Genomic DNA, 14,467 nt, shown 5'->3' on the forward strand with positions numbered 1-14,467 from the left:
GGGAAAACCTAAAAGGTTCTGATCATGGTCTGGAATATGGTGCTGATTCACTCTTTCCCACAAGGAAAAGGAAAAAAAAGGAAATTCATAAGTTTATCAGACCCTCAATTTTGGAGGAACCCACATTATATAATTGTATATCCTGATGTCCCCACATTTGCTGAGGTAACTGCAAGTTTCCTTTTCTGGTAGGCTTGTGAATAGACAACAGCCATAGAAGATTTAAAGTGAGTTATTCAGCAATCTTTTCTGGTGGATGTTTCCTGATCCCATGTGGGATCCTTTAATTTAAGAAGTTTCTGTTCACAAAGATCAGTAGAATTTATTAGGTGCCCAGAGATGGTCTAATCTCATGACTGTTAAGCTGTTGGAACCATAAGCTCTCAAAGTGATTACTTACTATAAACCTTTTGAAAAGCAGTTAATTATACACCTGATACTAAGCCTTCCCTCCTACTGAAGCAAAAACACAAGGTCATACTATTTTCTCCAGAACTGTCTATTATCAGCTGAGTGATAAAATATTATTCCTCTAACAAGATGGAAAGAGTATGAGATGCCTTTCCTATTAGATGTAATTAGATCATACTTGCCTAAATAAATCCCTGAAAAGTAACCTTCAGTTGGGACTTTTCCAGAAACTTGAGGCTTCCTGTTCAAGATCTAACATCTTGCTTTTTCCACTACTTTAGTGGGAAGCTACTATGAGGATTTAGATCTGAAGAATGCTGGTTTACCAAGTTCAACAACAGTTCAACCCTCTAAGAGGGTGGCATTTGTAATTGGCAGTTGTGACTATTTATATAGAAATGGGGAATACCTAGGGGAAATAGGGATATTGTTAAATCTTCCCAGTGGGGGTTGAGTTACAGGACATAAGACTAGTCTTTGAGAGAACTTAGAGACATAGGGTGGATAGGGATCTGTATCTACACTGATTGGTGAGTGGCAGTTATAAGATTGACCAAAAAATCTAGAAAGAATAGAACTAAGACAACAGAAGAATTTTGATGATGTTCCCTTTGATTTTTGGAGGGCATATTAACACTCATTATAAACATCATATGCTATCCTATATTATCATATATGATAATCTATATGATGCTCTGACAGGAATAGTTTAAGGAGTAATTTTATTGACAAAGTAACATGGGGAAGGGCATATAATGCCCCATTCCGAAAGGCATAGAACTAATTCTGCTTAATAAAAGCTCATGATATCAATTAGAGCATGGAATTGTGACAGAATGGAATGACATGATCCTATGCAATTAGCAGGCTTTCTCCAATTGGCAAATTATAATATGTAGGTTACTTATTTTGCTCTCTTTACCTGCCTTAGGCAGTTGAATTGGTAAACAACATATAGCTTTTGGACCCTCCCCCCCCTTCCATTTAATTTCAGTTTTCAAACAAGAGGTGGCTCTTGCCCCATTTTAGATATCTTCTATCCTCTCTATTTCTATATTCAATCAGTTGCAGTCTTGCCAATTCTAATTTTGTGGCATCTCTTTTCTTATGGGATCTCTTGTCTCCTCTAATGAAGCTGTTATCTAGAGCCTTCATTACTTCAAACTTAAGACTTATACTATATACTGTGCTGATGGGTCTACTGTTCCTCAAATCTCTCCTTATTATAATTCATCTTCATTCAACTGTCAACATGATTTTCCTCATGTGCAGATGCAGGTCTGATCATGTTACTTCAACTTTGTAATTCAATAAACTTCAGTGGCTTCCTATCACCATCAGGATCACAATCTTCTGTTTGGTGTTCAAAGTTGTGGCCCTTTCTTACCTTTCTAGTCTTCTTGCATGTTACTCCCCTCCATAGTATTGTGATCCAATGCTATTGCAGACCCTCTTGCATAAGATAATATACCTCTTGACTGCGTTTTTACTAGCTACATTCCATGTTTGGAATTCTTTCTTTCTTATCTAACTTCTGGCTTCCTTCAAGTCTTTGCTAAAATCCCACCTTCTGTAAGAAGCCTTTTCCAATCTCCCTTAGTACTAGTGCCTTTCTTTGAAATCATCTTCTAATTATTTTCTGTCTCTTTAGGTTATACTCCTATTAGATCATGAGCTCTCTGGGTGTAAGAACAATTTTTTTTTTGCCTTTCTTTGTATTCTTAGTATTTAGTATAATCCCTGGCATAAAGGTGCTTAAAAATTTTTTGTTGATCTGACTGGACCTTTTTGGTCTCCCAAATATATCTTATACTTTATTTCAGTGTCACTGATTATGCTCTTTGTGACTGGAAAGTAATTCTGCCATCCTTCCTACCCATTATTTAAAGTCAAAATGAAGGGTATTTACTTGATGTACAACCTTGACTGACACCTTTCACTTCCCAACAACAACTTTCTCCCTTTAGGTTTACATAGTACTTTATTTTGCAAGTGTCAAATACACTCATAGAAATGTATATTATAGTTATCTGTATTTGTATCCTACTTGCTTTCTAAAAGCTGTAAGTTTCTTGAAGGTAGGGAATATGTTTTATCGAAATTTTTTATTTTCTAGAACCTAACAGCACTCTGTTTTGATATTTGTGTTAACGAACCAATTTTTTGAATGGTAAATATATTTTATATATCAAACTAAAAATAGCAAAAAAAAAAATTTAACTTACACCAATACTTTACCAAAAGCATAATAAAATAATTAAGTCAGGTTAATAATGCATTCATATCTGATTCAACAATCTATCATTTTTATAAGTACAAATATAAATTAACAAAAAATATGGGAAAATTGAACATTTTCTTCAACTATATTTTATGGAGTAAGCAGTGTTGGTCCAAGCAACATAAACACTAAAGAACTTTGCAATATGGTAGAAGAAAATATGTGCAACCACAACAAGAAGAATTAGAAATTGTATCTGAATTAGTGCAAAGTGATACTGTAATAATGGTACATATATCTGATGGAGACATGAACTAAAAAAGTGACTGGGATCAGGATTTACTTAATAAGATCTTTCAAGTTTCATAGCGACAAAGTAATGGACAAACAGGAACTTAAAATTTTTTAAATTTTAGATCTCAATTGCAAATATAGACATTTGTTAATTCCAAATACTTTTTAAAAATGGGGAACCCTCCCCCCTAATATCTGCATTATTCAACATTGTTTGCACTTTATGCATTCTAAAATCAGGTCTCCAGGTAATGTAAAATTTTCTTCCAATTAAACAATATTAAACTCATTCTCATTCTCTTGGACCAAATTTCATTGGTATAGGAAACTCTCAATGGCAAAGTGTACCTTGCTCTGAAATTTATAAATGTTAAGAGAGCTGCAGAGGGCATTAAGAAGTTAGGTGACTTGTCCATGTTCACAAAGTCAGACCTTGTCCAAGACAGACCCTCCTGAGATAATGCTTCCCCATGCATAATTGCATGGAGATGAATGATACCTTATTTTAGGTGTGTAAAAGCTGTATGACATGTAAATTTTCACTTTAAACTTTAAGGAAGCATGCAACTTCAATAATCTTTACAATAGGTAAATCTCTTATTGCAAAGAATGTTATGGACTTTTTTTTTTTGGTAAATCTAAATTTTCATGCCAGTTGTTGAATAAAGTAATAAAGTTCAATTTTGAAACAACTTTTTCAATTTTTGTTAAAGTGAATAAGATTACAAGTTCTGAAGTACACTTCAAGTTCTTACCTAGGTTAGCATACATTACAAACAGATTGAAATACTGCTGCAAATGACGCCCGTGCTCTGAAACTTCCCTTCTGAGGAGATTTAGTACTGCTCTCAACAAGTGATCACTCAAGCTTAAATTATCATATGCCTGTTTAAAAAAAGATGATCAGCTGTAAAATAAGATTAGAATCAAGATACACTAGAAATAAAATATTGTAATATTAGCACAAAATAAAACCCAAAGTTATTTTGTTCTGAAAAGAAGTTGATTTTTCCTTTCTTTTTATATAAAAGTGGGAGGGAATATATATATTTAGTGGAGGATGAATTTAACACTTAATTCATTCCTTCAATACATAATTTCAACTTTCTCAAGTGACTTCTTCATGGTCACACATTTAATTAAATGCCAAAACCAGAATTTCAATTCTGTTTACTACATGTTAGGTACAGGGTTAGGCATTAGTGATATTAAAAAAAAAAAAAAAAAATTAGCCTTGATCATTATGGAGCTTATATATTACTAGAGAACAAACAAAAAGCTAACAGCTAATAATGACAGTGTCTACTGTGGGCTAAGCATGTTATACACATCACAAAAATTGTCTCATTTTATCCTCACAACAACCTGGGGAGATGGATGCTATTATTTTATAGATGAGGAAACTGAGGCAAAGGGTGGTGAAGTGACTTATCCAGGGTTACACAGTTGCAAAATGTTTTTGGCTAGATTTCAACTTGGGTCTTCCCGAATACAGGCCTGGAGTTTGATCTATCCATTTCATCATTTCCCTGTAATTGCACAGTCATGTGAGGAAACAGAGCACAAACTACTAAAGGGAATCAACAGTTTATCAGTAGGTTGTGATATATGGAGTCTTGACTCAAAAGTCAAATTTGAAACTAAAATCAGGTAAGAACTTAATATAAAGAATTATGATTCAGTGGCTTGCTCAAGTAGAAAAAAAAAACAAATCCCAGTTGGATTGTTTTTAAGAAGCCAAATTTAAGAATGCCTTTTAATTTTATCTACCCTTGACAAGAGGTGGTTTAATTTTCAGGTGATTCAAGAACAACTCAATAAACATTAAATATTTATTAAGTGCTAAGTGTTAAAGAAACAAACATATCTGACAATCCCCTCTGCAGTGTTTATAACCTAGGATGATGATGATGTGAATCTGACTACGATTCATGTATTTGAGGAGGGGTGTATCGCCATCCTGAGGATTCTGCATTAAAGTAGTAGTACCAGAAATGGGTGTTGAGAAAAGATAATGATTTCCACATGAAGAAATGCCAATAAAATTTATTCTGGGCAAAGGTAATATATAAATACACACATGTATGTACAAAATATAGACACAAAGGAAAAGCATTAGGTAAGAACAAGTAAATAGGCAGAGGTAGAGTGTGGAATGTGTAAAAGGGAATAGTGTAAAAACATGAAATCTAACCACTAAATTCCACAGACACTTCATCCTCCACCCCGCCCTTAGCCGGCTCCAATTTTTTATGCAGCTGTCACCCACAAATGTACTATGTGCAAGAATTCTGAAATTTCTATTGCTTTTTCACTTCTCCTGTTTTCTCTTACAAAAATGCCACTGCTGTCTTCCACTAACTAGTGATCTCCATGGCTTTAAGTCTCAATTAAAACTCTACCTTTTCTAACAAGACTTCCCTAATCCCTCTTAATTCTAGTGCTTTCTAACTCTTAATTATATCCCATATATCCTGTATATAGTTTGCTTTTTGTACATATTTATTTAAATACTGCTCCCCCAATAGATTATGAGTTCCTTAAGGAATTTTTTTTGTCTTTTTAATTTCCAATCAATCCCCCAAATTGGCTGAGTGAAGTAGTCATTTAAAAAGAAAGCTATAGAATTACCTGACTAGAAGGTCCAGGTGAAGCAAAAGGTGAAGGACATGGGCCATCTTGCAATGAAAAATGTGCAATAAATACTATAAGTTTTGCAAATGCACCCCTCACTTCTGCACTGGGGCATTCCAGAAGGTACTCAGAAAAACGATTTGAAACATTAAAGAGGACATTATGTGCAAACCAAAAGCGTACATTCTTGCTGTGGCGGAGAAGAATACACAATGCATCATACCTGAAATATAAAAAAGACAGCATGTAATCAGCAATAACAAAAAAGGAAAGCAAATCCATTGATTTTTAAAGTGACATTTTGCAGTTCAACCAAATAAAATAGAACTTAAACATCCTTCCATTTTTAATTTATGTAAATGTGTTATTGATACTATTGTAAATTTATTAATATGATAACTAAAAATCATTAGGGTAGACTCACAGAGAGATATAGGAGATCCTTTCTAGCTATAATGACTGCAAAAATAATATCCCAACTTCAAACTGATAAGGATGCCTTCTGGTCATCTGGATAGGTAGGTAGTACAGTGGATAGAGTACAGAATCAGAAAGATTCATTTTCCTGAGTTCAAATCTGGCCTCAGACACTTAACTAGCTGTGTGACCCCGGGCAAGTCACTTAACCCTGTTTGCCTCAGTTTCCTCATCTGTAAAACAAGCTGGAAAAGGAAATGGCAAACCACTCCAGTTTCTGTGCCAAGAAAAACCCAAATGGAGTCATGAAGAATCAGACATGACTGGACAACAACATGGTCATGTAGTTAATATAATTACTTTGTCTTATTACATTGAAAAGCCCCCCAAAACACAGACACACATACACCTGCGCTACTAGAATTAGAAAGTTTAATATACTTTTCCTTCCTATATTGACCCAATTTTAAAAATAATTTGAACCTAAAAATTTCATTTTTTTCCCTAAACCAAATGACATAAATTATAATTAATATACAGAATGTGAATGGTTTCAAAGTTAAAATGAATTCTGCAGGAAAATGTCAACAACGCATCCCTCATTTCTATACTATTGCAGATAGTTTATAAACCTCAATATTTGAATATAACTTTTCTTTTACCATTGCTATTCTTCTGTACAAGGACTTTGGAAAAAATGTGAACGGTTCATAACTGTATTAAGATTTTCATGATCAGAAGAGATTAGCACAGTATACAAAAGAAACCAAACCATTTATTAGGACAGTATGAAAATTTAAAGCAGTATACCAGTCACTGGCAGGGCCACGGACTATTTTTTTTGTGTGAAATCCTGTGGTGAAAAGGAATCTAGCAGCAAGCTGAATACTAATCATAGTAACTTCTTCTGCTTCAGGCAACAGATGATCTTGCCCTATGAATAAAAATCACATAGAAAAAAAAAAAATCAAAAAATTTGATGAGCATTTTCATCAAATTATCACCCATAAAATTATGTATTTAAGTCCATTGATCCTGGATAAGTAATGGAATTTCAAAGTAAAAGCAAATATTTGAGAATCTGAGGTCTTTTCAAAAATTTTTAATGAATTAACCAAATATAACATGTAATGTAATGATTTATCATTTGATAATATAACAATTATTTGTTTTATTTATGTAGGACAATGAAGAAAAGTACATTAGATGTGCTCATGGATAAATTGAATCTCCTGATCTAGCACTTAGTTCGCTGCCCAAGTAATTATTATTTGGGCCCCAGAAGTACTGACTAGTTTTAAGTTTTGACCTAGCCTAGAGCTTGGTGACCTTGTACAACAAACCTAATGTTTGAATCTTAATTAATTTATTAAAAAAAAAAAAAAAATCCACAAAAATACTTAAACTTCCCATATCTCACAGTTGTTATGTGAGAAGTAATCTATAAATGTTTATGCTAAGTAAAATAGACATTTAAAAATGATTACCTGTATTACATAAAGACGACGACTACTTCCTCAAACAAGACTGAGGATTTTTACTATGGCCAGTCATAGATTGTAGTACTCAGGGACAAGAGGATACAAAGAGAGAATTGCTCATTTATCAGATGGGAAAAGGTAATGCTGGTTAACACAAATCGTACCTTTTTTCTGATAATTCATATCCAAAATATAATGATATCCAAAAGCATTCATTCATATTATGATATCCATATGCAATGATGGCATAACCAAATTGATATAATTTAAAAAGCACTTCAATCTTTTCCAGTATTATTTTCATGATTTGTATCAATGCTGGAGAGAATCTCAATTTAACCCACAAGCATTTCATATTTTAAGTAGAAGATATTCAAATGGTGCTCAAAATACTGAACAAAACACAATTCAGATGGTGCCAAATTCCTGATGAGGAAATTCTTTTCATTTAGCTAGACTCTTCAAGACTGTAAACTAATTGAAAATAAGATCTGGGATATGCTTTGTTTTTTTTAATGTTTTTATCTCTACTACTGTACTTTAAATTTTTGATAAATTTCTTCGAAATGACAAACATGAACAAAATCAAATGCTAATATGAACTTGAAGCATTAACATGTCTGTCAGAAGCTGAGATTTACATTCATACCCTTTGGGTCATGTCTATATTAGAATGAGAGACTAGACTGTCATGGAGTATAAATACAAAGTCACAAAAAAAGCATTGATTACTATATTTAAATCTTATAAAAATAATTCAATAAATGTGACATATAAATCCTTAAATTTACTTACTGCATAAAAATGCAAACATAATATTTAGTTAGAACTGCTTAAATCAAAGAAATGTAGGATCCAAGCTAAATTGCAGGAACTTACCTGGAGGAGGGTTTAAGTAGACACTGTTACATGTCAGAAGTTTTTTTACAAACTGGAAATATTCCAAACTGTATTGCATACGATTATGCATGAATTGCACATTCTGCTTCCGTACACTTCTTTCAATGGCTGATGGCATTTTAATCTGGTGAGGTTTTGTGGTAACAACCAACTCTGAAATATATTTGATTAATTCATTGTCCTTATCTATTGTGTCCATACGTTCATAAAAAAGAATGTAGGCATTCCACCACCTTTTCTGGCGCCTATAAGACATACGCTTCATCATATGATCAAACACTTCACCCATGTACTCTCCACCAAAACACTGGTTTTTCATTTCTTCATCATCATCCATTTTACATTCTGTCACATCTCCATCATCAAATTTATACCAGCGATTTTTCTCACCATCTCCACCATTCCTCTGGATGATGTAAGAATAATAGTGTCCCCCACTTGCTTGACCACTGTGTACAAGTACACCCACTAGTCTGTACTTCGTGCTTCCAGTTGGCTCATTTTCTGACTGTTCATTCTGTTGTATTAACTGATTTTCAGGGTTTACATCATCCCCTTCCAGCTTTGCAACACCTGCCACTGTGTAAGGTTCCATGTCCAATTCCCGTGGAAATTCAAAGTAATCATTGAACTTGATTGCACATTCCCTTTCCCAGTCATAGTCGAATCGTTTTAACTGAATGGCAAGAACCGGGGGCAATTTCTTAATTAGGAGGCGCTTTACTGTATCAACCTAAAAATAGAAGAGATATTGCATTTTTTCTTAGAAAGCCATTAAAAACAGTACAAAGTAAACAAGTAAACCATATAAATTGATCATGCAAATAGCTGTAAGAATTTACTAGTGAATGTATAGTATATAAATTAGTTCTACCAGACATTACTAATAAAATGATTCAACTTTACAAAGTAACCACACCTCAAAATATGGTACAAGATCCTAGTTATTTGTGCAGAAGCTAATATATGAGGTGACTTTCATTTGTATCTGATTCTATGTCTAATGATCCTATCACACCACATTGCAATTCCTTCTCAAGTTTGACATCCCCTGACCCCCCACTTTGGACTGGATCTCCTTATCATGTTCAGGGTGAAAATTCAATGGTACCCACAGACTTGGTTCCACTGCAGATGGAAGTGGATCAGTCTGCCCCTCCTTAGACGTCCTGAGGGTTCCCTTACACCAAGGGCTCACCATACTGTTGGATTTGGTAAGGATATCGTAATTAGCTTAGCCTTTCTGCAGCTCAGATCTGCTGAGCTCAAGTAATCTACAAGTCTCAGCATTCCTAGGGCTTACAGGTGCTTGCCATACAACCTTAAAATTTTTAAAATGAAAAAAAAAAAAAAAAAAAAAAAAAAAAAAAAAAAAAAAACCCAAAACAAAACAAAACAAACAAACAAAAAAAACCAAAACAAAACAAAACAAAAAAAACTTCCCTACAGTTAAAACATTCTTTAAAATTGAAAGCTACACAATTCTCTCTCTCTCATATTACTATTGGTCACCAGACAAAATTTATCGAGGAACACATAATTAGGTGACTATGGATACTTAAAAGCCAGATTCAGGAGGGTGAATGGCAAAGTGGAAAAATTTTCAGAGGTACTAAAAATATAAATATGCTCTGATACACAAAAAACTTATTTAATAGGAGTCCTTGACAAAGTTTCATTTAAAGGGATTCCCAGCTCATAAGAACTTCAGAGCAGCAGTTCATGCAAAACGTCAGAATAAAGAGAATGGATTTGGAGCCAGAGGATTTAGTATCAAATCCTACCTTGCCTCTTTTTTAACCTTATGCAAATTACCTAACCTCTGAGCCTCTTAACTCATCTGTAAAATGAGGCAGTTGGACTAGATTGCTTCTAGGGTCCCATCAGTTCTTAATCAATGATCCTATGTCAATCTAGCTGGATCATTAGGAAGCATTTATGCTGTAAAGAGTCTGTATTCCTCAAGGATTAGCAAGGGAAAATGATGTCAGGAGTGTTATTAGGACTTTTTGACCAGGCCTCACTGGCTGTTTCTTCATTCTCTATTATCCTCTTTCCCTTGACAATATTTTGGTTAATTTATCTTGGTCACTGTTATGAAACAAGGTAGGAAATGAAAAAAAAAAAAAAAAAAAAAAGAAAAAAAATATTTTTAAAGAAACAGTTATCTTCTAATACAGAATATGTCTAAAATGAATTGCATTAATAAAAGCTGCCAACTATCGACATACTTACCTTTTTGTTGCATTTTTCACAATGATATGCATTTGCACCTTCCAGTAAATCTCCCTTGACATATTGTTCCAAAGAATCAAGAAGGTTTTGGTGATTTCTAATATCTACATTCAGAGTCGTAAATGATTCTTCACACTCGTACCTAAAGGCATTATTTGAAGAGTTCAAAAGTGTTCTGCTGGGAGGTACCAAAGCATTCTAATTGATTACATCACCAAATCTGTAGTACATTTTATATCATATCAAACAGAGAAATGGCTGCTATCTCTTTAGGCCTTATATCTCAAGTATCCCTATTTAAAATTCCTTTAAAAAGTATTAAATAAGAAAGACTGCCTTCAAATAATTATATTTGGATGCTAAGGGATTTTAGATAGAGGGCAGAAATAGTTACTCTGGGCCAATAAGTTATTCATTCTATAATAACTTAGTGCCTGTGTATATTATGAAATAACTTTCTTGTATCAAACTGATTAGGTCTCAGTGAATACCTAAAATACAAAGAAAAAAACTACTTCTCTTAGAACCTGAAGTCCCAAATTGGAACTTAGAACTTCTGAGGAATTTAGAGATTCAAAATTAGAAAAAGTAGGAACAATTTAGCAAGTTGGACTTCAGAATCCAAAACAGGGCCATGCTACTGTTGCCCCTTCTCAGAGATAAATTCAATATAAAAGGAAGTTTTATGGAGTCTTTATAGTACTAACAGTCATTCACAACTTAATGTTAGTTCACTGAGTTACCTCATAATATGTAGTCAACTGCATTGAAAGAGTTTGGAATTTTGCTATGGATGGGGCAAAAGTTGGAAGTTCAGAACTCTAGAGATGTCTATATCTGATAGAGATAAAATTTAAGACATCATGAAAATACTGGGTATCTGAAAAGAGGACTACTATAAAAGGGTAGAGAAAAGTAAACAGGAGTATTTCAAGAAACAGATTGTTCCCTAAAACTGGCTAGGTGCCAAGTGCCCAAGTATACTAAAAAAGTAGCTCCCTTTTTAGAGGCTAGTCTGTCAAAGAGAAAAGACAGACATGCAAATAACTTAATGGGATAGTAAAGTTAGACGAAGCTTTTTAAAGATATTGGAGAATGTTTATAGGCAGAAGCATAAAGTCAGTGCATAGAAAGAGATGGAAGATGGAAAAGAGATGATGAAGGGGGCCATCTCTTGTAAAAGACAGGTAAGGAGTCCAAGTAGAGGAGATAATCAGTATATGGCAAGCAACTTCTGCAGTCCTGAACAAAGAGAGAACTGGGGTGGCATAAAAGAGACGAGAGGTATGTAAAATAAAAAAATACACTTTATTTTGTTAGTAAAGTAAGGATTAAGTCTTTTAGTAGTAGGACAAAGGAAAGTCTAGGGATCTTAAAGGCTGAATCAATATTAGAGAAGATATATGATTTTTCCTCCTCAAATGATATATTTTTAAAATTTTGAGTTCTAAATTCTTTTCCTCCTGCCTCATCATTTGAGATATTTATGTGATTAATATCAATTAAGACAATGAGATTATGTAAAATCTATTTCCATATTACCCATTATTACACACACACATATAAAAGGCAAGAAAAATAATATTAGAAAACCATGTTACAATATGCAGAATTCACCAGTTCTTTCTCTGGAATTGGACAGCAATTCTCTTCAAGAGTCCTTTGGAATTTTCTTGAATGACTGTCTTCATCAGAGTAACTAAGTCATCTATTATGTGAGACAATGCTCCCCATTCTGCCCCTACCTTTCCTCTTTATTCCTCCACTTTCCCCCACCCAGATCATTCTTATATAATTGATTGTGCCCTCAGTCTCAGTAGACTGCTTCTGTTCTAATGATAAAGTTCTTAGGAATTATGTAAACAGTTAACTTTATTGAGTCTTTATGATTTTTTTCTGTCTACTTTTTTATACTTTTCTTGAGTATTGTGTTTGAATTTCAAAATTTCTGTTTAGCTTTGGAATTCTTGAAAGTCCTACATTTCATTAAATATTCATTTCCACACCCCATGAAAGATTATATTCAGGTTTGTTGAATTACTCTTGGTTGTAATTATAGCTCCTTTGCCTTATGAAATATATTACAAATCCTTTACTACTTTAATATAGAAACCAATAAATCTTGTAAAATACTATGGCACCATGACATTTTAATTGTTTCTTTTTGTATTCTTGCAATATCTTCTTGACGTAAAGGCTCTGGAATTTGGGTATAATATTCTTGGGAGTTTTCATTTTGGGATCTCTTTCCAAAAGTGGTTGGTAGATTCTTTCAATTTCTAACTTACCATCTAGATCTTAACATATTGGGGGTGGTTTTCCTTGTTAATTTCTTAAAATAAAATGTGTAGGCGCTTTTTAAAAATCTGGTTTTGAAAGAAAGGTCATTAAGTTTTAATCTTTTCTTGATCTATTTTTCAGTTCAGCTGTTTTTTCACTGATGTATCTCATACTCTCTTATATGAATTTTTATACCCATTTCTGGTTTTTTTTTTTTTTTTTAAAGAAATTCTTTTCTTCAGTGAATGTTTGTGTCTCTTTTACCATTAGGCCAATTCTATTTTTCTAATGTATTGATTCATTTAGTGTTTTTCTGTGCTTCTTTAAAATCAAGCTGTTAATTCTCTTTTCAAAATTTTCTTGCATAATTTTCATTTCTTATGCCAAGAAGTGCCTTTATACTCATTTCGTTAACTTTTTGGGGGGCAAGATTTTTATTCATCTTAAACTTAAATTCAATATTAAAAAGAATGTACACAGCAAAACATAGGAGAGAATTTAATATAAAACAATAAATTTCCATTTCAAGAAAAACTATATAATAAATTCTATGTGTTGTTTTTGAAGTTACTCAGATTTTCTTTTGTTCTGTTATTCCCCATATCCCACCCATATATAAAACATACACATATATAAACATTCACCCATATTCATATATATAAAACTGTAATATATCTATTTCTATTTGTTCTCTCTTTGGAGGTAGAGGAGCATCTTTCTATATTGGTCCAAGTCTTTTCATACTTTTCTAAATCAACCAGCTCTTCATTTCCTATACCACAGAAGCATACCAACATGGATACATCCTATCTGAGATTATCTATGGAAGTTTTTCCCCAAATTTTTGCTTTCATTCTGTTCTTGGCTATACTGGTTTTATTTATACAAGAAAACTTTATTTAAAAAAACAAAACAAAACAAAAAATAGAAACTACCCATTTTATACTTCAACAACTTTCTTATAAGGCCTGATACTGTTGAATAGCATTCCTTTGCTTCTTACTTTTTCACTAGTTTCTTTGAAAAATCTGACTTTTGTTCTTTCAAATGAACTTAATTATAATTTTTTTCATCATATTGGTTTTACCTACCCCTGAATAATATTATCTCAATCATTGAAACCTGACTTTATTTGTATTTAAAAGTATTTTATTTTTATGTAATTCCTTTGTCTGTTTTGACAAGTATATGCTTTACCTATTCTAAACTATTCTAGTTAATTTAAATGGTTTAAAACCATATTGACTAGTATCAGTGACATTTAGTATAATTTTCTTATTTTTCTCTTTAAGTAACTATTTTTATTGCATCTTGAAAACAATGTATTAATTGAATTCAAAATTTTAATCTGCTATCTGTTTCTGTTTTATGGATAAATTCATTCCAGTTGTTGTACTTGTTGTATAATCCCTCCCTCCAGTTTTTCATTACTCTCCTTACCTGTTCTGTCCATTCTTATTCCTCTTCTACATGTTTGTCTTCCTATTCCTTAATACCCCCCCAATTCCTTCCTTATCGCCCCTCTTCCCCTAGTCCTCTTATTTCCTTCTGAAATTAGAAGACTTGGTTGTCCTTTCCTTTTTAACCCATTCCA

At 33.0% G+C, this 14,467-nt stretch overlaps 1 protein-coding gene across 1 annotated transcript in view; it reads right to left on the reverse strand.

The window, feature by feature from the left end:
* USP9X (ubiquitin specific peptidase 9 X-linked) overlaps positions 1-14,467 on the reverse strand; it is a 249,944-nt gene that overhangs the window by 15,389 nt on the left and 220,088 nt on the right. Inside the window, 5 exon segments of the mRNA XM_074300818.1 lie at positions 3,682-3,811; positions 5,558-5,783; positions 6,788-6,911; positions 8,338-9,091; positions 10,594-10,735. Coding sequence (XP_074156919.1) covers positions 3,682-3,811; positions 5,558-5,783; positions 6,788-6,911; positions 8,338-9,091; positions 10,594-10,735 — 1,376 coding nt within the window.

The sequence above is a fragment of the Sminthopsis crassicaudata genome, chromosome 3 (assembly GCF_048593235.1).
Source record: "Sminthopsis crassicaudata isolate SCR6 chromosome 3, ASM4859323v1, whole genome shotgun sequence".
Classification (NCBI taxonomy): domain Eukaryota; kingdom Metazoa; phylum Chordata; class Mammalia; order Dasyuromorphia; family Dasyuridae; genus Sminthopsis; species Sminthopsis crassicaudata.